This window comes from Eimeria acervulina, genomic scaffold (assembly GCF_000499425.1).
Source record: "Eimeria acervulina Houghton genomic scaffold, Eah_scaff381, whole genome shotgun sequence".
NCBI lineage: Eukaryota > Apicomplexa > Conoidasida > Eucoccidiorida > Eimeriidae > Eimeria > Eimeria acervulina.
In genome coordinates, this window is record NW_013549845.1 from 1039 (window position 1) to 27265 (window position 26227).

At 55.2% G+C, this 26227-nt stretch overlaps 1 protein-coding gene across 1 annotated transcript; it reads left to right on the forward strand.

Annotated features, from left to right (window-relative positions):
* Positions 1 to 5559: 5559 nt before the first annotated feature.
* On the forward strand, positions 5560 to 25799 carry EAH_00035860 (phosphatidylinositol 3-and 4-kinase domain-containing protein, putative; the record flags this gene model as incomplete). Its single annotated transcript, XM_013395696.1, has 20 exons — positions 5560 to 6133; positions 6412 to 7263; positions 7517 to 7703; positions 8016 to 8603; positions 8884 to 9393; positions 9615 to 12612; positions 12793 to 13003; positions 13207 to 13392; positions 13692 to 13981; positions 14138 to 14978; positions 15147 to 15405; positions 15667 to 16540; positions 16783 to 18324; positions 18518 to 18713; positions 18930 to 19254; positions 19415 to 19679; positions 19922 to 21527; positions 21743 to 25198; positions 25401 to 25462; positions 25659 to 25799. The coding sequence occupies 20 exons, from the start codon at positions 5560 to 5562 to the stop codon at positions 25797 to 25799; spliced, it is 15963 nt and encodes a 5320-aa protein (XP_013251150.1).
* Positions 25800 to 26227: the final 428 nt, after the last annotated feature.

A 26227-nucleotide genomic window follows, 5' to 3' on the forward strand; every position in this document is an offset into this window, starting at 1 on the left:
CGAAACAGGAGAGGAGAAACGAACGGCAATATAAGGAAAACAAATAGCAAGAATAAAAAGGAGTAACAAAGGAGAAACAAGCATCCTTAGGGGGGGGGAAGACACAACAAATAGAAGGCAAATTCCAACAGAAAGCTGAAAACGAAACCAAACTCTGCACAGCACAAACAAGGTTAAACAACAGATTCAACTTGAATTCAAGGGTGCATATATATATATATATTCAGATATGGTATACGCATATGTAAAATAAGTATGTGTACTAAATAGTTGTGTGTTAGTCAGACAAGCAGACGAAACGGAACACACAACCACCAGCGAAAGCCAACGAAAACGAACCAATAGCAAATGAGTTTCTGCATGCAACTAAAAAATCAATTGAAGAAACACAGAAGAGTGAAAACAAAGCCAACTCTAAAGAATAAGAAGGGGCGACGAGCATGAATGCAGGCAACAAAAACGAAGACGAAACTAGAAAATGAAGGCAAAGGAAACAATATGATAGTACTGGGAATACCAATAACGAAAAAATAAAAATAATTGTTATAACAATGACTACACGGATGGTAGTAACTATCATTATACTGAAAATAATATTAGTAAGAAAAATAGAAGGGATCATGTGAAGGTAATAGTAATATGAATAGTTAAGACAATAATAATAGCATTAGCAGCAAAGAGCATTGCAATGGTAACGGCAGCGCTGAGATGCCTAACGATAGAAATAGTAGTAATCGTAACTGGGATAAGATCACAACAAAGAATAACGCTATGCATATACCTTTGGATTAAACGCAACAAACGAATCCTTGGCAGAACAGAACCGCACAAGTCATCTAATGGGGGACTCTTGCTGCTGCTGCTCCCGCCGCTGCGTTAGTTCTGCGGTTCGTGTTGCCCCTGTTTCGGCTTGTGGTGTTCCTGGAGCTGTTGCTCTCGTCGCTGCTGGAATTCGTATTGCTGTTCTTTCTGCTGCTTCTGTTGCTGTACGAAGGCCGAGCTAGCTGCAATGAGGAGGGACATTCATCGCATGGAGTTGCGGGAGGCGCAGCTAAAGAAGATGCAGCAGCATCTTCTTAAAGAATTAAAACAGGTGCTGCTCTGTGGGCCTTTTGCAACAGCAACAACATTCGCCAGTAACGAGAGTAGCAGCAGATGCAACAGTAGCAGCAGCAGCAGCACAAGCAGTAGAAGCAAAAAAGCTGCAGTAGTGGTGTCAGTCACAAAACTGCAGCATCAGCAAAGGCAGAATCAGAATCAACCGACATCAGTTCTTCGCGGCGTTGATCCAGCGGCTACTTCGGTTGGAGTAGTGCTGCACGTTTTATTGCTGCGGCGCTGTAACCATCTGCGAACATGCCGCTGCTGCTGTCAATCCGGTGCTTCTGCAGCTGCTGCTGCAGAAGCAGCCGCTCGGGCTGTTTGGGTTGCACCCGCAGCAGTTGATCCTTGCAGTTATCTCTGTCAATTCAGTGTAGCCCTAGCACGTTGTGCACTTGCTGCTACCTCTGAGGCTTCTGCTGCAAGCTGTTGTCGTTGCTGCCGCTGGTGGTGGTGGTGCTGCTGCTGCTGTCGCGGCTGCTGCTGCCGCTGCTGCAGGTTCTTTCAAAACGCGATTTAATTCAAACGCGCCACGGGCCGAAGAGCGGGACGGCGCAGGAGACGCACAAGAAGGTTGTGCTGCAGCGGCAGATTAGCACACTAGACAGCAAGCTGAGGGAAGCAGAAGGTAACACCCTCATCGCCCCTTTACACTGTTTCCTTATACAAGCTACACGCATTACGCATATTGCCTCTCTCGTGTGTCTCCCGTTGTCTCCCGTGGCTCTGTGTCGAATGCCGTGCGGAGTTGGCCCTACCCGCTTTTCTTTGCTCTCCACTGCCTCGTGGGCTCAGGTGTTAGGGTGTAGAGTTAAGGGTTTAGGAATTACGGTTGCTGTCTTTTCTCTCTGTTTTTCCCCGTCTCACTCCTCGTATGAGAGAAATTGCCTGGCTCTTCTACATTCTCTCTTCTGTTGTAGACAACAGATATCAAGCCAAGTAACGCTTAAACAAATGCATGAAAACAAAAAAGAAAATCTCTCCGGAAATGTCTTCTCACTGCACTGCATGCGTTGCTTTGTCTCCTGCAGGATTTGTCGCATAGTTTGTTTGATGCTTCAGTTGTTTATCTGTCAGTTTTTGGTACTGCCTGTTTATCGTCCTGCCATCTGGTTTCTTCGTTTGTTATTACATTTCATCCTTTGTTCACTTGCGTGGATCCTCTAACAGAAAAAGCAAACAAAACAGAAAACGAATTAGAGGAGTCGACGAGAGCATTTACAGAGGTTTGCCTCAAAATCCAAAGCCCTAGGCCCTAAACCCTAAACCTTGGGCCCGAAACTCTCAACCGTGAACCCTCTTGGAGACGTGGCTGCGGAAGCAAGCGTGGGATTAAAGCCACGCTTGCTTCCGCAGCCCTGACCACTTTCACGCATTTTAAAACACTTGTTTGTCTTTCTATCTATTTATGTTTGACGCTCAAGACACATACTGCTGTTTGCTTATAACTGTGGTAAATATACTGACGGTATATATATTATGCACGCTGTTTGATGTACGCGCACATTCTATCTAAAAATGCTTCTTGGGCTTTTTTGCATTTATATGTTTTAGCTTCTGCATTGGCTGTCTTCTTTCAGGTGGAAAGTGCAGTGGCAAAATTGAAGAAGGAGATAGAAGAAAAGGAAAACGAGATCAGGACGACAGAAAAAAGATTAGAAAAAGAAGAAGGCAAGCAAGCAAACAAGCAAACAAACAAACGAACAAGCAACGCCCTCAGCATTCGCTAGGACAGTCTTCTTTTTTCTGTTCATTTTGCTTTCATTAGCACTGATGAAACGTCCTTGTGTGCACTCATTGCTTCCCACTGAAGCTCCTAATTTTCCTGTGTTTGTTGGATTGCGTGGCTGTGAACCCCAGTCCCTAGCCAATTTGTCTCTCATTCTCACTGCCTCATCCTATACCCCTCATGGGCAGATGCACTGACTTGAGGCCCTTCAGGCGTTTGCAAGTCCCTTTATCTGTCTTCGGGTGTTTCTGCAGTCTGTTTGGCATTTGAAAAAGCGTGTCTTGTCCACCTGCAACGACTAACAAAAGACTTGGAGTCACTAACTGATGAGGACCTGAAAACCCCGCTGAAGGTGATTTATATGCATATATATTTAATTGTTCATCTGCTAACTTGTTCATTTGTTTGTTTATTTATAGGCTTCTTTGTCCGTTTTCACGCTTGCTTACCTATTACTACTTATTTGTTTGTTTAATGATCCCTTCTTCCCTCAATTTGTTTATTTGGCTGTCTCTTTGTTTTCTTGCTTGTTGTGTGTTCACTTGTTCATAATATTCTCCATTTGTTTGTCTGTTCACTTGCCCACTTGTTTTATTCTTCTACTTCGAAGTGCTTAAATATATCAATCTGTCTCTAGAGAAGATAGAAAACATCTTCAGTGTGTAGCTACATACTGATTTTTGTGGTTGTTTGTCTTTGCACATCTCCATGTCTTTTAGTGCATTTCTGTAATTCGTTTATTCCTGTATTCTTAAACGCACAAGGGCAATATATTACAATAAGTCAGACATTTTCCTTCTTTTCACGCAAACGCTAAACCCTGAACCCTAAACCGTAGATCTGATATCGTTTTCTAGGTTTTGCTGAGACGGCGTATGGGTGCAACGGTGCAACAATGTTTCTATCACATACAACGCACATAAACCTGTATTTGTTTTTCTTGCCATTCATAATAATATTAGTAATAATAGTAATATCGGTAATGATATCAACTGTTATTATGATTATTGCAACCATACTTTTCTTCTTTTGGTTTGGTTATTCCTGTCTGCTACTGCACAGCCTTCGGCGAAGTTGGCGTTGCACAAAGTGCAGAATGAAGCGGCAAGCCTCGCTGAAGCCCTCTGCGAGGTGGAGCAGGTAACCCCTAAACCCTAAACCCTATACACTAAAAGTGAAGGCTCCCTGAAGGCTTGCCGTTGCGTTGCTTGCTCTGCGTCCGTAAAGAGAAGTTGAAGAGCCGTGAGGAATGATATTGAATACTATTGATTAATCTTAATTAATAATGCATATGCGCTGTATGCATGCATGCATGTATGCGCAGGAAGTCCCGTCCCTCCAGGGGGCATTGGAGTTGTTTAAAAAATGGGCAGTGCATTTAGTCAGCGCAAACGACACTTATAAACTGCAGCCTGAAGCGCTTCGATCCTCGGAATAAGCAAGAGCGAGAGCAGCAAAACGTCTTGCTGCTGCTGCTGCGGCACTGCAGCAGTTTGGCTGCGTTTGCAAATACAGACTTTCCGTCGCAAGGAACAACCGAAAATGAAATAAAATGCAACGACTGCAACGAATAAAACCCTAAACCCCGGACCCTAAACCCTAGGCCTTTGACCCGACGCCTGAGACTCTGCACAAATAAACAAAGCCAGCGAACAAACACAAAAACCAGGAGACATAAAATAGCGAAGCAGCGAGCAGCAGAAAATGGAAGACAGAGAAAAACATCTAGCGTTAACAAAACTATACTTATTGTTTCCTTGCACAAGAAAAACAACAAGTCGACAGGAAGGAGATTTATTCCTTACTAAACTGAAACGTAAACCCTTAACCCCAAACCCTAAAACCCTCTACAATTTATGGGGCATCAAGAGGGCCATTGTATCGACCCCGAAACCGTATCAAAAGCCCTACACACAAAACCCTAAACCCTAACTCCTAATCCCGTACCCCTTAGACCTAAACCGTAAACCCTAAACGCTAAGCCTTCACTGAGTTTCAAGGGAAATTGCAGGTGATTAGGCAAATGAACATCCTTGTGCTGAAGTGACAGTCGGTGGCAGATGTAGAAGGAGGAAGAAGCGTTGGTAATATCTTTTTGTTTTTCTCCTTAAAAAAGACAAAAAATCAATTGAATTAACAGAAGTGAATCCTCTCTTATTCTTTATTCCCCAATCTATTTCTACGTTTCACCGCCGACTGCAGCAGCAGCAGCAGCAGCAGCTGGGGGCCCCATAGCCTTGTGGAGCCCTCGATTATTCCTCATCTATTCAGGTTAAACCTTTTTCGTGACTCCTTTAGGAGATTTCAACTCAATAAAAACAGCAGAGACTAGTACTTCAGCAGCAGCAGCAGCAACAACAACAACAGAGCGAGCAGCGGCAGTGACCGCATCAGGAGCAGCAGCAGCAGCAACAGCAGCATCATATGCAGCAGCATCACCCGCAGCAGCATCAGCAATAGCACAGGCAAGAGGAGCGGCAACAACAGCAACAGCAACAGCCGCTCGGATTCCCTACTTTGTGTTGAGCGAACACCCACGGGGTGCCCTGGGGGCCCCCCGCCCCGGGGGCCCCCAGCTTGCGAAAATTCTCCGTTGTGTTTTCTCCTCACCAACCTGAGGGCCCTCAAGGGGCCCTCGGGGGCCCCCTTCCCGCGTTGTTGCTGCTGCTGCTGCTGTAGCTGCTGCTGCTGCTGCAGGGATGCAGGGGCCGCCCCTACAACGGGCCCTTATGGGCCTCGCCGCAGCTCGCAGCGTCGCCGACTATAGGAGGGAGACGCAGCAGGTCTTAGATGCACTGGACAGCAGCAGCAGCACCAGCTGCTGCTACAGCGACGGCGATGCGGTGTGGAGCGTCTCGCTGCTGGTGTCGGTGCAGCAGACTGCTGCTGCAGCTGCGCTGCAGCAGCTGCTGCGGTGCCTGCCTTCATTACAGCAGCAGCAACGAAAGGGCCCCGCAGGCCTATCAGCGAAAGACGGTCTACTGCTGCTGTCTGTTGTAAGCAGAGCAGACAATTTGCTTGGGGCCTCATTTCAAGGCAGTGTTCATGAAGAAGAGATTGCTGCTGCCGCGCAGCATTTAGATGGAGCAGTGGAAGCTGTATTGTTGCTGCTGCAGCACGTCAGCAGCAGCAGCAGGACACGCCTGCTGCTCGAGCAGCAACAGCAGCAGCAGCAGCATACAGCAACCAAAGGGGCTCATGCTGCTGCAGCAGCAGCAGAATGGGAAAAGAGCTGCACCAGAGTGTTGCAGCTGCTGCTCAAACATTCCAAAGTTGTCGATAGACTCCCACAGACAAGAAAAAGTAGGCCTTCTTGCTGCTGCTGTTGGTGGTTGCTGCTGCTGATGCTGTTGGTGCTGCCGTTATTGCTGCTGCTACGTTCTCTGGTGCTGCTTTTGGGGATGCTGCTGCTGCTGTTGCTGCGTCTACTGCCGCTGCTGTTTCTTTAACTGCGGTTGTCATTGGTGCTTCCTGTGCTGCTGCTGCTCTTCTTCTATGCCCTTGTCACAGCAGCTCTTCCTGCTGCTATCATTTCCATGCTGCTGTTACTGTTGGTGTTGTTGTTGCTGCTGCTGCTGCAGATGTATTGTGGCAGTTGCTGGTGGGGTTGGAGTTGGGAGCGCCGGAGAAGAGTGCAGCGATTGCTGCTGCTTTGTGTTTGCTGCCTTCTTTTAAGGCTGCGGTGTCTCGGAACTTGAGGGGCACGCTGCTGCTGCTACTGCTGCGGCTGCGGTGCTGCTGCTGCTGCGAAGAGCTCCCCAAAGGCAGCAGGTTGCTGCTGGTGGAGAGGTTGCTGCTGCTCCTGTCGCGCCTGGCATTGAGGTTTCCCCTTGCATTCCGCAGCCAACTCTTCCTGTTCCACGTACCGCAGCAGCAGCAGCAGCAGCAAGAGCAGACGCAGCAGCAGCAGCAGCAGCCGCACCAGCGGCAAGGGGGCGGGGAGAATGCGCAGCAGCATTTGCTTATGCGGGAGACGCAGAGTTTGTCTTTGAGGTGGCTGCAAACACAAGCACCACAGCAGCTGCTGCAGCGGAAAGAACAGCAGGAGCACCAGCAGCAGCAACAACCGCAGCAGCAACAGCAGCAGCAACAGGAGGAGACTGGGGGCCTTTGGCTTCAGCCTGTAATAGATGCAGCCTTCCCAAAACCCACCAACGACCGTCAGCAGCTGCAGCAGCAAGCGCAGGAGCAGCAACAGCAGCAGCAGATGGGTTGCATAACAACAGCCGCGGTTGCGGAAGCAGCGGCAGCAGCAACAGCAGCAGCCGAGTGGGAGCCGCTAGTGCTGGTGGTGCTGCAGAGCCTCTACCGCCCTGACTTGCTGCGGCAGCTAGGCCTTGAAAGCCGCGAGAGTTTGCTGCTGCTGTCGCGGTTGCTGCTGAAGTGTCTCAGGGGGCCCTCAGTCTTCGCCCCTGCTGCAGCAAGACGCCTCAGTGAGTTTGCTGCAGCAGCAGCAGCAGCAGTAGCTGCTGCTGCTGCTAGTACTAATGCAAGCAAACGCATACCAGCAGCAAGTGCAACGGCGCATCCTGCTCTTGCTGCTTATTTTGTTGCAGCTGCAAGACCTTGAACCTCATTGCTGTTGCAAGTGCTACTGCTGCGAATCTGCTGCTGCTGCTGCTGTTCTGAATATGCTGCTGCTGCGGTCTGTATTGGTTGCTTGTGTTGCTTCTGCTGCTGCTGCAGGGCCATTTCGTGATTTGCTGCGGAGCTTGATAACAGCCACTCCCTCTCTCATTGCACAAGAAGCAGAATCTGCCAAGGCGCCTCAGCAGCAACTGTGCTGCTTCCGCGGCCGCCTGGGTGTTTCTGCTGCTGCTGCACTGTCTCCGTCTCTGTCTTCTCTCGGAATGCAAGGAGAACCTTTCTTCTTGTAAACTCTAAACCCTCAGCCGGCCCCTCAAGACCTCCAAATCTAGCGCTTAGGGTTCATAATTATTAGCCTGTAGAGCTATTGATTAGGGTTTAGGGTTTAGGGTCAGGGCGTACGGCGTAGGATTAGGGTTTAGTGTTTGTGGATAAGGATTAAGGTTTAGGGTTAAACATTAGGGTGCAAGGCTTTGGATTGAAGTTTGGAGTTTAGGGTTTAGGGTTTGGGGCATAGGACTAGGATTTAGGGTTGCGGATTGGCGAATAGAGTTTAGAGTTTAGGGTTTAGGGTTTAGGGGCTTTTGTTCTGCTGCAGGCTGCTGACGCGGGGCAGTTGGCTGCGACGCATAGCGCAGGCCGATTTGGTTGCGGAGGCGTTGTGGGAGGGAATGTTCCTCGATCCTCCCCTGCTGCAGCAGCAAGTGCAGCAGCCGCAGCAGCAAGTGCAGCAGCCGCAGCAGCAAGTGCAGCAGCAGCAGCAGCAAGCGCAGCAGCAGCCGAAGCACCCCCTGGAGTCACAGCAACAGCAGCAAGGCTGCACGCGCTGCGGTGCGTATTTCAGCATAAACCCAGGCCATCCAGCTGCCGTCTGCATCTGCAGCAGCAGCAGCAGCAACCCGAAGCAGCACGATCCGCTCCCCGGGACTTCGGTAAAGGGCGCCTTTCTCTGCCCCCCCAAGGCGACGAAAAGATGCAGCTGCGTCGACCCAGCAGCAGCAGCAGCGGCGGCGGCACCAGCAACAGCAGAACGGACAGAAAGAGCAGCAGCAGCCGCAACACCAGCAGCTGCAGCCCCTCCTCCAAGGGGCTTGCTACTGCAGTGCGGGGCCGTCATAGGGAGTTTTCTGCTGCACAAAATTCAACTAAGGCCCGAGCATACACCGCCGGCTAACTACGGCTTTTGGTGAGCTGCTGCTGCTCCTGGCTGCTGCAGCTGATGCTGCTTCTGCTCTTGCTCGTACTGCTGCTGGTGCTGCTGCTGCTGCCGCTCCTCAGCCATAGTGTATGCTGTGTGTACACCACGCTCTATCCGTCGCAAGCGAATGCGTGCTGTAGCTATCTGCTGCAGCCAGCCACAGTTGCTAACTGCTGTCGCTAGCTGCTGCAGATAGCTGCTGCAGACCTCTGCTGTAGCTAGCTGCTGTCGCTAGCTGTGGCTAGCTGGGGTGCTGCTGCGTGCGCAGGTGTTTGGTGTTGGTACGGTTTTGCGAAGTGTATGGGTGGGCTTTGCCGCGAGAGACGCAGCAGCAGCTGTTTGCTGCAGCAGAAGCAGCACTAACGACAATCATCAGGGAAGAAGCAGCCAAAGGAGGAACTGCAGCAGCAGCAGCAGTTGCTGCTGTTGCTGCTGCTGCAGACCCCACAGCCTCCCTTACCAGGCAGGCCTGCCTCATGCAAGTCCTCACTGCTCTGCTGCAAATACCCGTACACCGCATGCTGCAGCAGCAGCAGCTGCTGCTGCAACAGCAGCATGAAGGGCAGCAGCAGCACACGCTAGCCCCCTCTGAACTCGGGACCTTCTCAGAAAAGAGCAACAACAGCAGCAACAGCAGCATCACCAGCAGGAGAAGCATTGTTGCTGCTTGGGAGCGGGCTCTTTCTGAGGAGGAGACTTCACAGAGCTGCTGCGGCTTCGGTTTGTCTCTCCTCTCTAGTCAGCTGGTGTCTTGCAGCCCAGCTATCTCCTGCCTCAGGTAGCTGCTGCTGCTGTTGCTGGTGCTGCCGGTGGTGCTACTGGTGTTGCTGCTGATTCTAATATAATGCCGCTGCTCCAGTAGCTGCTGCTGCTCGTGCTGGTGTGGCGCATGCTGTTGTTAGGGTGCTGCAGGCGCTCCCGCTGCTTCTGCTGTTGCTGTTGCTCGTAGATGCAGCATTTGTTTTTCTTTCCGCTGCTGTTGTGCTGCTGCTGTTGCAGCTGCACCGCAGGGACCGTTCAATTATGTGCGGCTCTTCGTAAAGAGGGAACGCATGCAAATGAGGATTTGCTGCTGCGGCTCCTGGAGCATGCAGATCGATTTGCTGCAGCGGTGCAGCAACAGCAGCAGCAGCAGCTGCAGACAGCCCGCTTCATGCTGCTTCCTGCGTCGTTGCTGGTTCCTTCGTATCTGCTGCTGATGCAACAGCTGCTGCTACTGCTGCCTCGCCAGGCGACCCGAAGAGGCGTGCGGCTGCTGTTCGAGCCTCCCTTTTTAGGCCGCAGTTTGATGCTGCCAGCAGCAGCAGCAACTGCAGCAACAGTGAGGGGGGGAGGCGCAGGAACAGCTCGTGTCTTGGATTCAGGGTTTTGGTTGCTGGAAGTGTTTGCTGCTGCTTTGCTGCTGCACAAGGAGAACATTGCTGCTGCTAAAGCAGATGAGTTGTTTGTCTCTCTTTTTGCTGCTGCGGCGGGTTCGTGGAGGAGACACAAAGAGGGTTTTCCTGGCTTGCGAACCCGCATGCAGAGGCAGCAGCAAACTGTCACCTCGCTGCCTGCTGCTGCTGCGTTGTTGCTGCAGCTGCTGCGCTGCTACGCTGGGGAGACCCTGCGGGAATACTGGGGGCCCCTGCTGCAGCAGAGCAGCCAGCAGCAGTGTCTCCTCAGCATATGGAAGGGGAATCTCTGCACAGCAACAGTGACAGCAGCAACAAGTGCAGCAGCAACTGCAACAGGAGCGGCAGCAGCAGGTGCTGCAGCAAGAGCTGCGGACAACCCGCTGCAGGTTCCTCTCGACCCCAGATGCCTAGGCGAAGGCCATCTGCATGCATTTCTTGCTGCAGCAGCGTATACAGCTCAGGGCCCGCGATCTCTCGCTGCTGCATTGCTGCTGCTCTCGGCAAGCTGCGGAGACCCTGCGGCAACAGCAACAGCAGCAGCAGCAGCAGCGCATCAACTGTCCTTTAGGGGAGACGAGGAGACAGCAAAACATCTAAAAACCCTCCTGGACTGCAGCAGACAAGAAGCACCTTTATCCCAGGAGCTGCAGCTACACTACATTGATGGTTTGCTGCTGCTGAAGCCTGTGCTGCTGTCTCATCTTCCTGTTGCTGCCTTCTTTGACGGGCCTCCCCTGCTGCGCGTAGCTGCAGTGCCTGCTGCCGCTGCGCAGGCCGCGGATACAGATGCAGCAGCAACAGCGGCAGCAGCAACAACGGAGTTGCCGCTGCTGCAGCTGCAGCCTCTCGCCTGCGGAACAGCCGCTCTGGCTGCGCTGCAGCAACGCCCCGCCTTGCTGCAGTGTATATACAGCTTCCATTACGATAGCAGCGTACACCTCGTTGGTGCGCTTGCTGCTGCAGGCGACAGAGCGGCGGCAGCAGCAACAGCTGCAGCGACAGAAGCACCACACGGCGCCCCCTTCTCTATCATTCCCCCATTCAACCTGACTGCTCCTGCTCCTGCTGCTGGCAGCAGCAGCAGCAGGAGCAGCAGCAGAGGAAGCTTTATGCACCTGCAATGGATGGAGGAGGCCTGCTGCTTCTTGACGAGCCTTAAGCTTGCTGCTGCTGTGCTGCCGCTGCATGCATGGGTTTTGCCTTCTCACTGGAGTGTATGTGCAGCATCGACAGAAGTGTGGGTCCCCGGAAGGCCCTGCTCTCTCGGATGTGCTTCTTGGTTCGCCTTTCTTTGCCTTATTAAGGCAGCAAAGGAGGCGCTGCAGCGAGAACAGCAGCAGCAGCAGCAGCGGCAGGAGGGTCCGCAGCCGTCGCCAGAGAGAAGCAAAGCAGCAGCAACAGCAGCTACTGCTGCTACGGCAACAACGTCCGCAACTGCAGCAGCAGATGACTGGTGCGGCAGCAACGAGCAAGCTGGAGAGCAGCAAGAGGTCTTCTGGCTGCTGCTGCTCGACACTTTGCATTTTCTGCAACGCAACGGCTGGCCCTGCCCTCCTTGCTGCAGCAAGGCCTACGGCAGCAGCAACCGCAGCAATAGCAGCAACAGCAGCAACAGATGTTCCTTTGAAGCCTGGCTATTGCTGCTGCAGCAGGGAGGCAGCAGCAGCTGGGACTGGGATTTGCGGCAACTAGTAAAGAGCTTTGTTGGGGAGTCGTCTGCAGCAGCAGCAGCAGATGGAGCTGCACCAAAGCCAAAGGCACATTTGCCTCCATCCTTGACTGTCCTGTCGAAGCTACAGCTGCAGCAGCTGCTGCTGCCGCTGCTACGCCTGCTTGCTGAAGCGAAATACCTGTCTCTCCCGCTCACTCTACCTTCAGGGCTCCAGCAGCAGCAGCAGCAGCAGAAGCAGCAGCGAAGTGCTTTCAAAAATACGGCTATCAGTGACCCCTGGGGGTTTGCGAACGACAGCTTTACCAGCAGCAGCACAATTGAATCGGTTGCAGCAGCAAACCAACAGCTGCAGCAGCAGCAAGATGTCTCGGCTCACTATGGGCGTCAGGATCCTACTGCGGCAGAAGACGCCGCCGCCGCTGCTGCTGCTGCTGCTCTGTCTCTGCTTCCGTCTCAATTCTTAGTGCTGCGGTGGCTGCTGCAATCTGTCGTCCTCTTCTCCTTTGCACCAATTGAAAGCAGCAGCAATTCGAAGCAGCAGCAGCAGCAGCAGGGACAGGCAAAGGAGCAGCAGGGGCTAGAAGGCACTGTGGCTGTTTTGGCGTTGTTGCACGAGTTTACAATCGGCAGCAGCAGCAGCAGCAGCAACAGCAGCAGCAGCACCACCTGCAGCAACAGCGGCAACTGCAGCAGCAGCACCAGGAGTATAATGGAGCAGCACGTGCAGCAGCTGCTGCCTCTTTGTGAGTTGCAGCAGATACATCGCCTGCTGCCTCTTGCTCTCTGTCTCTTCTCTCTGCACCAGATCGAAACAAAGTGTAGCAGCACGACTGCAAACAACACAGCAGCAACCTCTCGCATGCTGCAGGTGATTGATGCAGCTTCGCTGCTGCTCGCCTCCGACTGCCTCCTCGCCCTCCTACAACCGGTTAGCCACTTAACCCTAAACCCTAAACCCTAAACCCTTAGTAGTATGTCATTTTTCGAGTCCTTGCTCCGGGTCGTTCTTTCCGCAGGAGAACGAAAAAGCTCATTCAAATCCCTTGTTGCTACTGCCGTTTTTGCTGCTGTTGGTGTTCCTGCTGCTGCTGTGTGTGTGCTCCTTTAGGCGGTCCTCTCTTGGTTTGTGTGTCTTTGTGCCTGTCTCCTTTCCTCTGCTGCTGCTGCCGCTGCTCGCATTGGTGCTGCGCTGCTGCGGGTATTGCGGTGTCTCCGATTGCAATTGTCGGCTTCCTGTTGCTCGTGGGGACCCCCAGCAGCAGCAGCGGAGGTGTCGCTTCACCTCGTCACTGCCATCCTCCTGCCGCTTTCTCCTCAGGGTCAGCAGCAGCAGCAGCAAGAGCAGCAACAATAGCAGTAACCGAAGCAGCAAGCAAATGCAGCAGCAGTGGCAGCAGCAGCAGCTCAACTGCGCCGCCTTTCCAGCAAGCTTCCTAATGCAATCGAACATGTACTGCTCCTGCGTTTGTTTCGGCTGCTGCTGTTGCTTCTGTTGCTGTTGCTGCTGCTGCTGCTGCTGCAGACATTGCACATCCCTTGCTGCTGTGTGGGGTGGGAGGAGAGGCGGGAGGCGAGTTCGTTCGTTGTCTCGTTGCTTCGGGATCGGTCTCCGCGTGGCTGTTGCGCGCGCTGCTGCCGAGCAGCTCTGCGGACAATTCTGCTGCTGCTGTTTCTGGTGCTGCTGCTGTTCCTGCTGCAACTGAAGACCGTAAGCGTTTGCTAGGTTCTTTCTGGATGCTGTTGTTGCTAGTGCTTTTGCTGCCGCTGCTGCTGCTGCTGCTTGCCGTGTTGTACCCCCTTGTATCGTCGCGGCTTGTAGTCGTGTGCAGCGACAGCAACAGCAGCAGCAGCAGCCAGAGTGGCAGGTTCCACACGAATTGCACGCTAAGAGCAGCAGGGCCCGCAGCAGCAGATGCAGCAGCAGGCGCAGCAGCAGGTGCAGCCGCAAGTGTAGCAGCAGGCGCTGCAGCATGAGACCAGATGGGGTGCTTGTGGTGCCTGCTGCAGTACGGTGTCTTTGCAGCTCCGTTGCTGCTGAGTTTGCTGCTCTCGCCTGGCCCCACAGAGATCGTCTTGCTGCAGCAGCAGATGCGCTACTGCCTCCGCTGCTAGAGGCAATAGGAAACCCTCTGCTGCAGCAGCAGCTGCAACCCGACCCCGTATTGTGCTATGCACCGCGAGAGGCAGCAGCAGCAGCAGCTGCTGCTGCTGCTGTGCTGCAGCAGCAGCAACGCGACAGGCGGAGAAAAGGATGGCCAGAGGAGACAGACGAGGAGGCGACCGAGACACAAGCAGAGGTCTGAGGCCCTTCCCACTTACTGCTGCTGCTGCGTTTGCTGCTACGGTTGGCTGCTGCAGCGGCTACTGCTGCTGCTCCTGCTGCTGCAGTTGCTTGTGCAATTTTTGCTGCGATTGCTGCTGCTGCTGCTTGTCGCTGCTCTTTGTTGTTGCAGACACTGCTGCGACTAGGCCCGTCAGTTGTGCCTTTGCTGCTTGATTACTATTCTCCGCGCGACGTGCTCGGCGAGTTGGTGCCGGCACTGCAGCAGCAGCAGCAACAACAACAGCAACAGCAGCAGCAAGGATGTCCTGCTTTGGCTGCGTCGTTCGTTTGTTCGTATACTGCTGCAAAAGTAGCTGCACTTGCTGCTGCTCCTCTTGCATCCAAGCCCTTTACCCCATTCATTCTGTTCGAGTTGCTACAGCTAGCTGCTGCTCCGGGTCCTGCTGGTGTAGCTGCTGCTGCTGCTGATCCAGAAGGCGGTGCTGGCTCTGCTGCTGATGCTGCAGCAGCAGGGGCAGCACCAGCAACAAACGGCAGCTCGATCCCTCATTCTTTTGCTGCGTCTCCCTTGAGACCCTTCGTTGCCCGGGCATTGCAAAGAACAGCGGCAGCAAGCGGCAGCACGGTGCAGCAGCTGCTGCAGCAGCAACTCCATTCGCTGCTGCTGCTGCGGCTGCGTGGTGCCAGAGGCTCTGACGGCTCGCCGCTGAGCATTGGGCCTCCCCTACAGCTGCAGCAGCAACAGCAGCAGCAGCAACAGCAGGAGCAGCAACAGCTGGCCTGGCAGCTGCTGCTAGCAGGCGACGCGGAAGCTCTTGACCCACGGGCTGCTGCTGCTGTTTCCCCGTTCTCCTTATCAACAGCAACAGCAGCAGAAGCAGTTGCTGCTGCTTCTTCTGCCCAAGAAGCAGAGGTAGACGAGATGCCTCTGCCTCTGCGTTGCTTCGCAGCTCAAGTTGCAGCTGCTGCTGCTCCGCTGCTTGCTGATGGGTCTCACCTCCTCTTCCAAGGTACATCCAGCCAAGCTGCTGCTGCTACTGTTGCGTCTGCTGCTCCTTTTCGCGTTGCTGCTGTTGTTTCCGTTGCTGCTGATGTTTCAAGTCCTGGCTGCTGTTCGAAGAACTCGTACGTATTGCGCTGCTGCTCTCGTTGCTTTTGCTGCTGCTTTTGCGTCTCAGCGGGGTATATGAGCGGCGTGCCTGTGCATCTGCTGCTGCGTCTGGTTGCTGCTGCAACGAGGAGACAGTTGGGTAGCGAGAGGCTTGAAGAAATCGGGGCGACGCTGCTGGCCCTCACTTTAGGGGGAGACCTGCAGCAGCAGCAGCAACAGCTGCAGCTGCAGCAGCAAAGCTATCTGCAGCATATCCTCGACACTCCACTTCTATGCCGCACTTTCCTTAGGCCAAGGCAGCACCTAATTCTCCCTGCTGCTGCCAGGTAGCCGCTGTAGCTGCGTCTGCTGCTGCTGCTGTCTTCCAGTGCTCCGGCAACATACTGCTGCTGATGCTGGTGTTTTTCGCGGTGGCTGCTGCTGTTGATGCTGCTGCTGCAGCGTCATCGCTTGCTGCTGCCATGATCGATGGGCCAGCCAACGACAGCCCCACTTCAGCAGCACCAGCAGCAGCAACATCAGCAGCAGCAGCTAACTCTTCAATAATTGCGTTTGTGTTTGTTTGTCTTTCTTGATTGTTCCTGCAGTTTGTTTGCTTTGGAAGCTGCTGAGGGCCTGCCCTCTCCCCCTTCTCTCTCTGCACTTTGTACGGCGATGTGCAGCGGTGGGGTCGCCTTATTTCCTGCTGCTGCTGCTGCTGGGGATGCTGCTGCTGCGCCTGGTGCAGCAGCAGGGCATGCACACGGAGAGTTCGGGTCCTTCTTTCGCTCCAACCTGCTGCTGCTGCTGCAGGCGGTGGAGCGCCTCCTCTTCTCGCTGCCTCCTGCAGCATGCCGTAGCGAAGCTCAGGCGAAAACAGCAGCAGCAGCAGCAGCAACAGCTGCAACCGGAGATGAAGGGTTTGCGCATTGCTGCGGAGACTGCAGAGAAGAGCAACGCGCTGCAGCGGCAGAAGCGGCATTAGCAGCAGCTGCTGCTGCTGCACCTGCTGCAGTAGAAACTGCTAGGCTACTGGGGCTGCAGCAGCTGCTGCTGCCCCATGCTCCACCAGCAGTACTGGGGGATGAGGGTTGGAGTTTGCTGCTGCTGCAGCAGGAATTGTTGCTGCCTGCTGCAGCGGCAAATGCTGTCCCTTCAAGTGTCTCCGCACCTAGGAAGCGCGTGCTGCTTCTCGATGCTGTTGTTGCTGCCCTCCCCTTTGCCGCAGCAGATGCGGCTTCGCTGCTGCTGCTGCTGTCGTTTTGCTTCCGTTGCATTGCGCATTTCAGCAACAGCAGCAGCAGCCGCGGAATGCATATCTGTGCTCCGAGAGCTCAGCTTGCTTCTGTGGTAGAGGGCTGGGGAAGTTGCTCTGCAGCAGCAGCAGCAGCAAAACAAGCGGAAGCAGCGGGGCTGCTGCAGGCTGCTGCTGCTGCTACGCTTGCCGTTATACAAGCGGCAGAAGGAGGACTCCTGCTGCACGTGAGTCCACGAGCTATGTCCGCTGCTGTTGCAGCCTGATGGTGTTGCTGCTACCCCAAGCTAGTGCTGCTGCTGTTGCTGCTGCTGTTGCTGCTGCTGCTGCTGCAAGGGCGACTTGTGGCTGCTGCTAATTCATGCCGCAGCTGACAAATGATTGATCTCCTATGTGTGTTCTGGAGTTTCTACCCCCATCCGTTGTTGTTGTTGCTGCTGCTGCTGCTACTGCTGCTGGACGTGTGCAGACCCTTGTGTCTCCTTTTCCAGCTGGAGGTTGGGGTCCTGCTTCGCGCTGCTGCTGCCTCCTCGACTTTGTTGCTGACGCATTTGCTGCTGCTCATGCCGCACCGCAGCAGCTGCAGCAAGAAATTGCTGCTGCTTGCACGGCAACAAGCAGATCAGACAAGCAACCCAGCAGTAGCAACAGCATCAATTGCAGCAGCGTCAACTACAGCAGCTGCAGCAACGGGGTTAGCTACAACCACCTTCTGCCTGACGCTGCAGCAGATGCTGCAGCAGAGGCAGCAGCAGAACCCTGGCTGTGTGTCCTCCGGGCTTTGCTGTTGCGCTTGCGTGACATTTCCTTCAGTGCAGCAGCAGCAGCAGCAGCGAAGGCGGTGCCTCACTGGAGAACAGCAGCATTAGCAGCAACAACAGCAGCAGCAACTGCAACAGCAGCAGCAGAAGCAAACGCTGTGGCCTTCTCCTTGCCTAGCCATGGGGGCAACAAGAGACCCTTAGGTTTCTCTGAAGACGCTCATCGGACCTACAGCAGCAGCAGCAGCAGCACTACCAGTAGTAGTAGTAGCTGCTGCTTCTCCCTGGGGGTTGAGCGGCTGCTGCAGCACTTGGGCCCTGCTGCAGCTCGACTGTTGCTGCTTCGACCGGCTGTCTGCCCTGCAGCGCAGCAAACGCTTGACGCAGTTGTCGCTGCTTGGAGCAGGAGACCAGAGCAGCAGCAGCAGCAGCAAGAGCTGCTGCAGCGTCCTGCTAAGCGAACGGCAGGAGCTGCAGGGGTGCCGAAGCAACAAGAAACCGAGGGTGTACAAGGCGCAGCAGCAGCAGCTACAACAGCAGCAGCTGCTGCAGATAACACAGAAGCAAGAGTTGCGGCAGCAACAGCGGCGCTGCGGACCCTCACAGATCTGCTGCCATTTCGTTCGCCTACAGCGTTTAGCGCTGCTCTAGTTTCTAGGGGCCTTATCCCCTGTCACCAGCTGCAGCAGGAGGAGCAGCAGCAGCAGCAGCATGGCAGCTTCTGCTGCGCCGACTGCGTCGCACGACAGCAGGGGCAAAGCCTCCTCGTTGGCTTTGTGGATCCTGAGCTCGCGCTGCTGCTTCTGCAGCAGCAAGCAGCAGCAGCAGGCAAAGTACCTTCGCTGCTGCAGGCTGGATGGGGAAGCAGTAGCAGCAGCGCTCCGAGGGCTGCTGCCGCAGCAGCAGCAGCAGCAGCGCAGTTGCTGTTACAGTCCGAGCAATTTGCTGCAGGTGGTGAAGAACGGCAGAACCGCACCGCCTTCCTGTGCGCCTATAGAATATGCATGCCTCACCCTGGAGCAGCAGCAGCAGCAGCAGCAGGAGCACCAGAAGCAACAGCAGCGGCCACGACTGGAACAGTTGCTGCTTTTGATTCTTTCGCTGCAGCACAAGGGGCCTTCGCCAAGGACGTCCCGCTGCAGGCTTTCATGCTTTTGGGGGCGGCAGGAGAAGCAAACAGCAGCAGCAACGGCAGCAGCAGCAGGGCGTCTAGTTGGCGGCAGATGACGGTGGTGCTCTTGGAAGCTCTTGTGCGGCCGGAGCTTGAGGCCCTACGCACACACCTCAGGCACGCTGCTGCTGCCGCTGTCACTGCTGCTGTAGCTGCTGCTGCCGTCTCTGCTGCTGCTGCTGCTGCCGTCTCCGCCGCTGCTGCTGCCGCTTCCGCTTCTGCTGCTGTATTTGCTGCAGCGCTTGCGCTGTTTTTGCTGCTGCAGCGGGAAGGCAGGGGAATGTTGGCTGTTTGGAGGTGCTGCTGCTGTGAGTTTGCTGTTGCAAGAAAGCGAGAAACCTGCAGCAGAAGAAACGGAGCGCCGCTGCAGCCGCCTGCAACGCAAGGCATCGCAAACTGCAGCTCGCAGCAGCAGCACCAGCGGCAGGCAGCAGCAGCAGCAAATCGATCCAGATCGTGCTATTGGAGGTACTTCGGCCCACGGACCCACTGCTGTTTGTGCTGCTGCTGCTGCGAGTTGCTGCTGCCGCTGCTAGAGGTTGCTGCTGCTGCTGCTAAAGGTTGCTGCTGCTGCTGCTAGAGGTTGCTGCTGCAGCTGGCTCTCGCTGCTGTTCGTATGCTGCTGCTGCTGCCACTGCTGCTGCTGAGTGTGGGTGCCGCTGCTTTCTTGGGGTCTATGTGCAGCAACAGTGGTATTTGCGGCGGCCTCCGCGTTGCTGCTGCCTGCTGCTGCTGCTCCTAAGCAGCAGCTCGCGCGTTTATGCCTTGAGACGCTGCAGCTGGTTGCGGGATGGCCTTCTGAAGGAAATGCTGCTGCTGGTGCTGCTGCTGCTGGCGCTGCTGCTGCGAGGAGATACCCTGGGGATCCGTGTGGAGCAGCAGCAGCAGCAGCAAAAGCGCTGGCTACTGCAACGGCTTTGGGGAATCAGCAGCCTTTGCTGCGTCGTCCACTTGCAGTGTCTCTCCACCTCGCCTCCCCTAAACGGCCATCTGCAGCAATATATAAGATGTGAGCTGCTGCTGCTTCTGTTGTTGCTGCTGCTGCTACACTGGCTGCTGATACGGTTCCTGCCGCACATATTGATTGAAAAAGAAACGGCAGCAGCAGCAAGAACAATAATAACAGCAACACCAGCAGCAGCAACCTGATATTTGCGGTGTATGCTCAGATTGCTCCTGCGGCTGCGGCGCTGCATTCGTTGCTATGCAGCAGCAGATGCGTGGAAGCAGCACATTTGGCAGGTTGAGGCAGCAGCAGCAACCGCATCAGCAGCAGCAGCAGCAGCAAACAGGTGGTTTTGTAGGGTTGCTGCGGCTCTGATGATCTACATTGGAGACACTAAGGCGGAAGCTGCTGCTACGGCTGCTGCTGCTGCTGGTTGTGCTGCTGGCCCCGCATCTTTGCAGCAGCGGCAGCAAACAGCAGAAGAGGAGGTGCGGCGACGACCACGCTCGCTGCTAGGCTGCTGTTGCTGCTACTGAATCTGCTGTTGCATTTGGTGCTGCTTTGGCTGTTGCTGCATGCGGTGCTGCTGCGCTGGATGCTGCTATATTTGATGCTGCTGCTGCATGTGCTGCTGCTGCACGTGCTGCTGCTGCTGATAGGCTGCTATTGCTGCTGCACCTGCTGCATGGGCTGCTGTTGCTGCTGCTGCTCATGCTGCTCCTGCATACAGAGTTCAGCGCCTTCGCTGCCGCAGGACGCGGATACGCTGCCGCAGCAAAAAAGGCAGCAGCAGCAGCAGCAGCAGCAGCAGGCGTTGGGTTTGTTTGAAGTTGCTGCCCCTCTGGTATTGACGAGCCCGGCGCTCGCGCGTCAGCTGCTGCCGCTGCTGCTGCTTGCGGTGCTGCGTTGCGGCAGCGAGACTGCAGCAGCAGCACTTGCTGCTGCATTAAATAAGCATGTCTTTATGGCTTTTAGAGAGCAGCTACCGCAGCAGGAGCAGTATCATCAGCACCAGCAGCAGCAGCGGGAGGTGCCCGTCGCTCACCGCTCGGTTGCTGCTGTTTGTCTGCGCGCCATAGAATTTCTGTTTGGGCTTCCTGCAGCAACAGCAGCAACAACGGCAGCAGCAGCAGCAGCAGCAACAGCAGGCGCAAGGACTGCAGGTGCCCAGGCGGGAGACGCTTTACCTTCTTCTGCTTCTTCACAGCGGCAAACACCGCAGCAGCAGCAGCAGCAGCAACAGCAACAGCAGCAGCGAGGACTGGTAGCCTTCTGGCAACAGCTAGATTCGGAAGCAGCAGCAGCAGCAGCTTTGTCTCTTGGAGGAGCTGCTGCTGCTGTGCTGTTTTCAGAGCAGCAAATTGTGAAACTGTACGGCGAGGTCGCAGCACCGCTGCAGCAGGGCTTGCAGGCTTTGGTTGCTGAGGCGCAGCAGCAGCAGCAGCAGCAACGGGGCCGTGTTGCTGCTGCACTGCTGCCGGCAGCGCCTCCTCCCCTGCTGCTGCTGCTCGTACGGGCGCATGCAGCCGCACGAGCAGCAGATGCAGCAGCAGCACACCGTTGTTTAGAAGGCTGGCATAACTCTGCTGTGCTGCTAGAGAGGGCGTGGGCTTGCGGTGCCTCGCTTGAGGTGCTGTCTCTCTTCAACGTGCAGCAAACAGCGGCTGCTGCTGCTGCTGCACCTGCTGCTGCTGCTGCTGATGCAGTTCCTGAAGCCCTCGAAAGGCTGGGGCTGCATGCGCTGCTGGACGCCTACCTTGGCAACTCCTGGGGGCCGCCACGGGGCGCAGCAGCAACAGCAGCAACAACAGCAGCAGCAGGCATGGGCTTCCTGTCTGAAGACTCTACTGCTGCGGAGGCAGCAGAAGCTGCAACTGCTGCTGCTGCTGCAGATTGGCTGCAGCGCAAAGCCTCGTGTCTATGGCGGCTGCGGCGGTGGACAAGTACCTTTGGAGCAGCAGCAGCAGAAGGAGCAGCAGGAACGGCAGCTGCAGCAGCAGCCGCAGCAACGCCTGCTTCCTTCCTTACAGACGCCATTGCCGTCAGTAGCAGCAGCAGCAGCAGCAGCAAAGCTCAAGGTGCTGCTTGTCTCTCTACCGCTCTTTCGCTTCAGCACGCAGCTCAGCGCATGCACGACTGCGGGGCCGTTCGGGTTTGTGCTGCTCTGCAGCAAGCTGCAGGAGCAGCAGCAGACAACGCCTTTGCTGCTGCCCTACAGCAGCTGCAGCAGCAGCAGCTGGCGCCCTCAAAAGAATCTGCTGCTGCAGCAATCCAGTGCCTCGTTCAGATTCGAATGGCAGCATCTGCTGCCTGTACTATTGCTGTTGATATACCCCGTACGACCTCTTGCTGCTGCTGCTGCTTGCGTTGCTGCTGTTGATGGTATTGATGCTGTTGCTGTTGTTGCTTGTGTTGCTGTTGCTGCTGATGTTGTTGTTGCTGCTGGTGTTGCTGCTGGTGCTGCTGCCGGAGTGTGCTCAGCATATGCTGCTGCTTCGAGGTGGTGCCTTCCTTGCTGCTTGCGTTGTTGCTGCTGCTCTTGCTGGTTCAGGTCGCCTTGCGTTGCTGCAGTATGAGTGGCAGCGCGAGTTAGCAGCAGCAGCAGCAGCAGCAGCAGTTGCTTCTCCGCAGCAGAAGGCGTTTCGTGAGACAATTGAGCCCTTGGGGGCCCTGCAGGTTGCAGCGCTTGCTGCTTCGCTACCTGGGCCGTTTGCTGCTGCTGCTGCGGGTGCTGCTGGTGCAGCGGGTGCTGCACTCCCCTCCGCAGCAGCAGCAGCATCAGCAGTAGAACAGGGCGCACTTGCTGCTGCTGCTGTTGCACGACACATGCGAGCTATTGGAAGCGCAGCAAGACAGTGTGGGGCCTTGCTGCAGAGCCGGCACTGGTTGCTGCTTGCCGAAGAGACGCTGCAGCAGCACTTGTTGAAGCTGCAGCACCTGCAGCAGCACCTGCAGCAGCAGCAGCAGCAGCAGCAGCATTTGCTGCGGCAGCTGCACCCTCTGTTATGCTGCGATTTGTTTGTGATAGAGTGGGAGATAACCAAGACACTACATGCAGCAGGAGACAGCAACAGAGCTGTTCACCTCGCTCGCCGCCTCTGTCAATCTGCTGCTTGGCCCTTCTCTTTCAAGGAGCTCTTCGCAAACCCATTCAAACCCGCTGCTGCTGCTGCTTCTGCGGCAGGTCGAACGCCTGCTGCGGCTGCTGCTTCTGCTGCAGCAAGCAGAACACCTGCTGCTGCTGCTGCTGCGCACGGAGGCTTGGAGAATGTTTTTGGCTCTCCTGCACATGGGTTGTGCAGCACAGCAGCAGCTTTTCCTGTCCCTGCAGCAGTAGCAGCAGCAGGAGGGGGAGGAGAAGGAGCAGCAGCAGCTGCTGCTGCTGCATTTGCAGTGCGGCGGCGGGAGTTCCTGGAATCTCTTTGTGAATGTCTGTGCTGCTGCGGTGAATGGCTGTATAGAGGCAGGTTTATTGGAGAAGAAGAAGCAGCAAAAGGATTTCTAAATGTTGCTGCTGCTGTGGGGCCCCACTTATCTTCTGTTGAGGCGCATCAGCGACTCGCGCTGCTGCTGGATGAGGCACTGGCAGCAACGTCTTCTGAGCAGCAGGAGGATTTGCTGCAGCTGCAGCTGGAGCTGCAGCTGCAGCAACAGCAAACGCTAGAGGAGCAGCAGCAGCTGCGCGAGCAGCAGCAGCAGCAGCAGCGCAGGAGACAGCGTCTTGCTGCTGATGCTGCTGCTCTTTATGCATACTGCCTCCGAGACAGCCACTTGCAGCATGCAGCACACATCACAGGCCGTCTGCTGTCTCTTTGGTTTTCTTTTGGGGCAAGTGTCCCTCATATTAATCTCTCCATTAGACGAGCTCTTGCTGTTGCTGCTGCTCCTGCTGCTCCTGCTGCTCCTGCTGCTCCTGCTGCTACTGCTGCGTCAACGGCTCTCCAGCTGCGCTCAGCAGCAGACCTAAAACACCTGCTCCCGTTTGTCCCTCAAATTGTCTCCCGCCTGGCTGTCGAGACACCCCAGCAGCAACAGCAACAACAGCAGCAGCAACAGCAGCAGCAGCAACAACAGGGAGAAGCAGACTTTCAGCTGTCTGTGCGAGAGGTGCTTCTTGCCTTGGCGCGTCGGTCTCCTTTCTCTGTTCTGCTGCCGCTTATAGCCCTGGAGAAGAATGACAAGGTTCCTGCAGCGGCTGTTGGAGGCTCACAAAGAGAAGCAGGAGCAGCAGCAGCAGCGCCCAGCAGCAGCAATGCCAGGGCTGCAGGGCTTCTGCTGCAGCAAATGGCTACTGCACACCCAGCACTCGGTGGGGCCGTGCGAGCAGCAGCAGCTGTCGCCTCTCTATACGAGGATATATGCCTCATCAAGGAAACAGATCTGCTGCAGCAGCCCCAGAAACAGCAGCAGCAGCAGGTGGTGCAGCAGCAGCAGCAACCGCTACAACGCCGCGCTGGCCGGCGAGCAGCGGCAGGAGGCGTTGCCCTACCTGCATCTACAGCAGCAGCAGCAGCTGGTGCTGCTGCTGACTCGAAGAACACCTCTCCAGCAGCAGCAGCAGCAGCAGCAGCAGGAGGTCCAGTTGACTTAGTGCGGTATTTGCGAACCTTAAGATCGTACAAAGCAGCAGTATCAATGATTGCAAGCGGTGCTGCTGCGCTGCCGCTTCCGTCTGCTGCTGCTCGCATGGAGGCTGCTTGTCCTGTGCCCTTCCTGCAGCAGCAACCGCAGCAGCAGCAGCAGCAGCAGCAGCAGCAGGAGAGGGACTGGGCTGAGGAGCACTTGGAGTGCTTCTGTCTGGATGAAGAGGGAGAGCTCAATTTGTCTGTCTCCTTTCTCGGCAGCGGAGCTACTAAGCCGAAGCAAGTTGCTGCTGCAACACGAAAGGGGCTGTTGCTGCTGGAGGTGTGCAAAGAGGACGACTTAAGAAGAGACAGAGTAGCGCAGCAGCTATTTTCTGTGCTGAACCACGCATTTGCTGCTGCTGCGGCTGCTGCTGCTGCTCCTGCAGCAGCTGCCTTCTCCCTCACGGCCCCACAGGGGGGCGGAAGAGCAGCAGAACCTGCTGCAGCAGCTGCAGCAGCAGCAGCGGCAGCAGCAGGAGATCTGCGGCTTAGGACGTACGCTGTCGTCCCTCTGTCTCCTTTTTGTGGGGTTTTAGAATGGGTAGACGGCGCAATAACTCTGGGGGAGTATCTTGTTGGCTCGCCAGCAGCAGCAGCACCAGCAGCAGGAGACAGAGCAGCAGCAGCAGCAGCAGCAGCAGCACACAGAAGGTTCAGACCTCACGACTGGACCCCCCAATACTGCCGGAAGAAACTCGCCGACGCGCGAACAGCAGCAATGAAAGAAGCAGCCCGGCTGCAGCAGCAACAGCAGCAACAGCAGCAGCAGCAGGAGGTTGCTGCTTGCAAAGAGGAGCAGGGAGCAGCAGGAGGGGGCGGCGGTGGTTCAGGTGGTTTGCTGCAGCAGCGTTTATTCGAAGCATTTTCTGAGATATGTCATAACTTCAAGCCTGTCTTATCTTATTTTTTCTTGGAGGTGTCTTGCTGCTGCAGCTGCTGGCGTTCTAAGCGGCAGCAATACACATCATCGCTTGCTGCTGCTGCTCTTGCTGGGTTTGCTGTGGGGCTAGGAGACAGACACCTCAATAACTTGCTGATAGATTGCTGCAGTGGGGCGTTCATTCACTTAGATTTCGGTGTTCTTTTTGAGGCGGGATCGCTTCTCCCGATCCCAGAAGTCGTTCCGTTTAGACTTACAAGAGATATTGTAGATGGCTTAGGGGTTATAGGAGTAGAGGGGCAGTTTAAAGCTTGCTGCTGCGCTGCGCTGCTGCTGCTGCGAGCCAATGGAGCTCTCGTTGCTTCGGTGCTGCAAGTGTTGCTGCTAGATCCCCTCTACTCCTGGGTTAAACCACGAAAAACACACAAACTGCAGCAGCAGCAGCAGCAGCAACAGCAGCAGCAGCAGCAACAACAAATGTATCAGCAGCAAAGACACAGAGGTCAGCAGCGGCACGCACCCCACACTCGCAAACCCTAAACCCTAAACCCTAAACCCTCAACTCTAAATGCCCTACACGACTAACAACACCCGTAGATGCTCCCATTCGACCCTCCAGCTGGTGAACTAGCTACACAATCTAGGGTTTAGTGTTTAGGGTTTAGGGTTTAGGGTTTTAGGGTTTAGGGTGTGATATGATGCAGCAGACGTTCAAGGCGTCTCTACTCTGGAGGGCAACAAGATGGCCATGAAGGCGATTCTTAAGGTAAACCCTAAACCCTAAACCCTCAGAGCCGATGCACCTGCAGCTGCGAGTCAGGTGCAACCCAAGCCCTAAGCCCCAAACCCCAAACCCTAAACCCTGGTTAGGCGAGGTGCTAGCTTGAGCTGTTTGCGCTTTTTTATGCCCTTTGCGCTGGGCTGTTGATGGTTGATGGTTTAGGGTTTGGTTGCTGCTGCAGGTGCAAAGGAAGCTGCAGGGTTTTGATAGAGAAGGAGAAGCCCCTTTGTCTGTTGCTGCATACGTAGACCGTCTCCTTAACACTGCACAAAACCCTCACAACTTATGCCGCCTATTTGCTGGATGGATGCCCTTCGCCTAGCTAGCTAGCCAGCTAGCTAGATGGCTAGCTAGCTCTCCGGTTAGCTGGCTTTATATTTTGTTAGCTAGCCAGCTAGGCTTTTTAACTAGCTAGCTAACTAGCTCGCTGTCTGACTGGCTAGTTGGCTTCATAGCTATCTGGGTAGGTAGGTAGTTAGCTAGCTAGCTGCAGAGCTAAGCTAGCTAGCTACCTACCTACCTATATGCTTCGCGTCAACAATACAGCCAGGCAGATGAATGAAGTTCTCTTCACTTCTTCATTACTGGCTAGTGATGTGCTAGCTAGTTGGCTAGCTAGCTAGCCGCGCGATATACTGCATCAGGCCAAGAGGCCTGGGCAGGGGCTGGTAAGCCCAGCAGCAACCGTTGCTGCTGCTGCTTCGAGTTGAATGTTTCTCGCTAGCGAATGGAGTCCCCGGTATAGGAGAG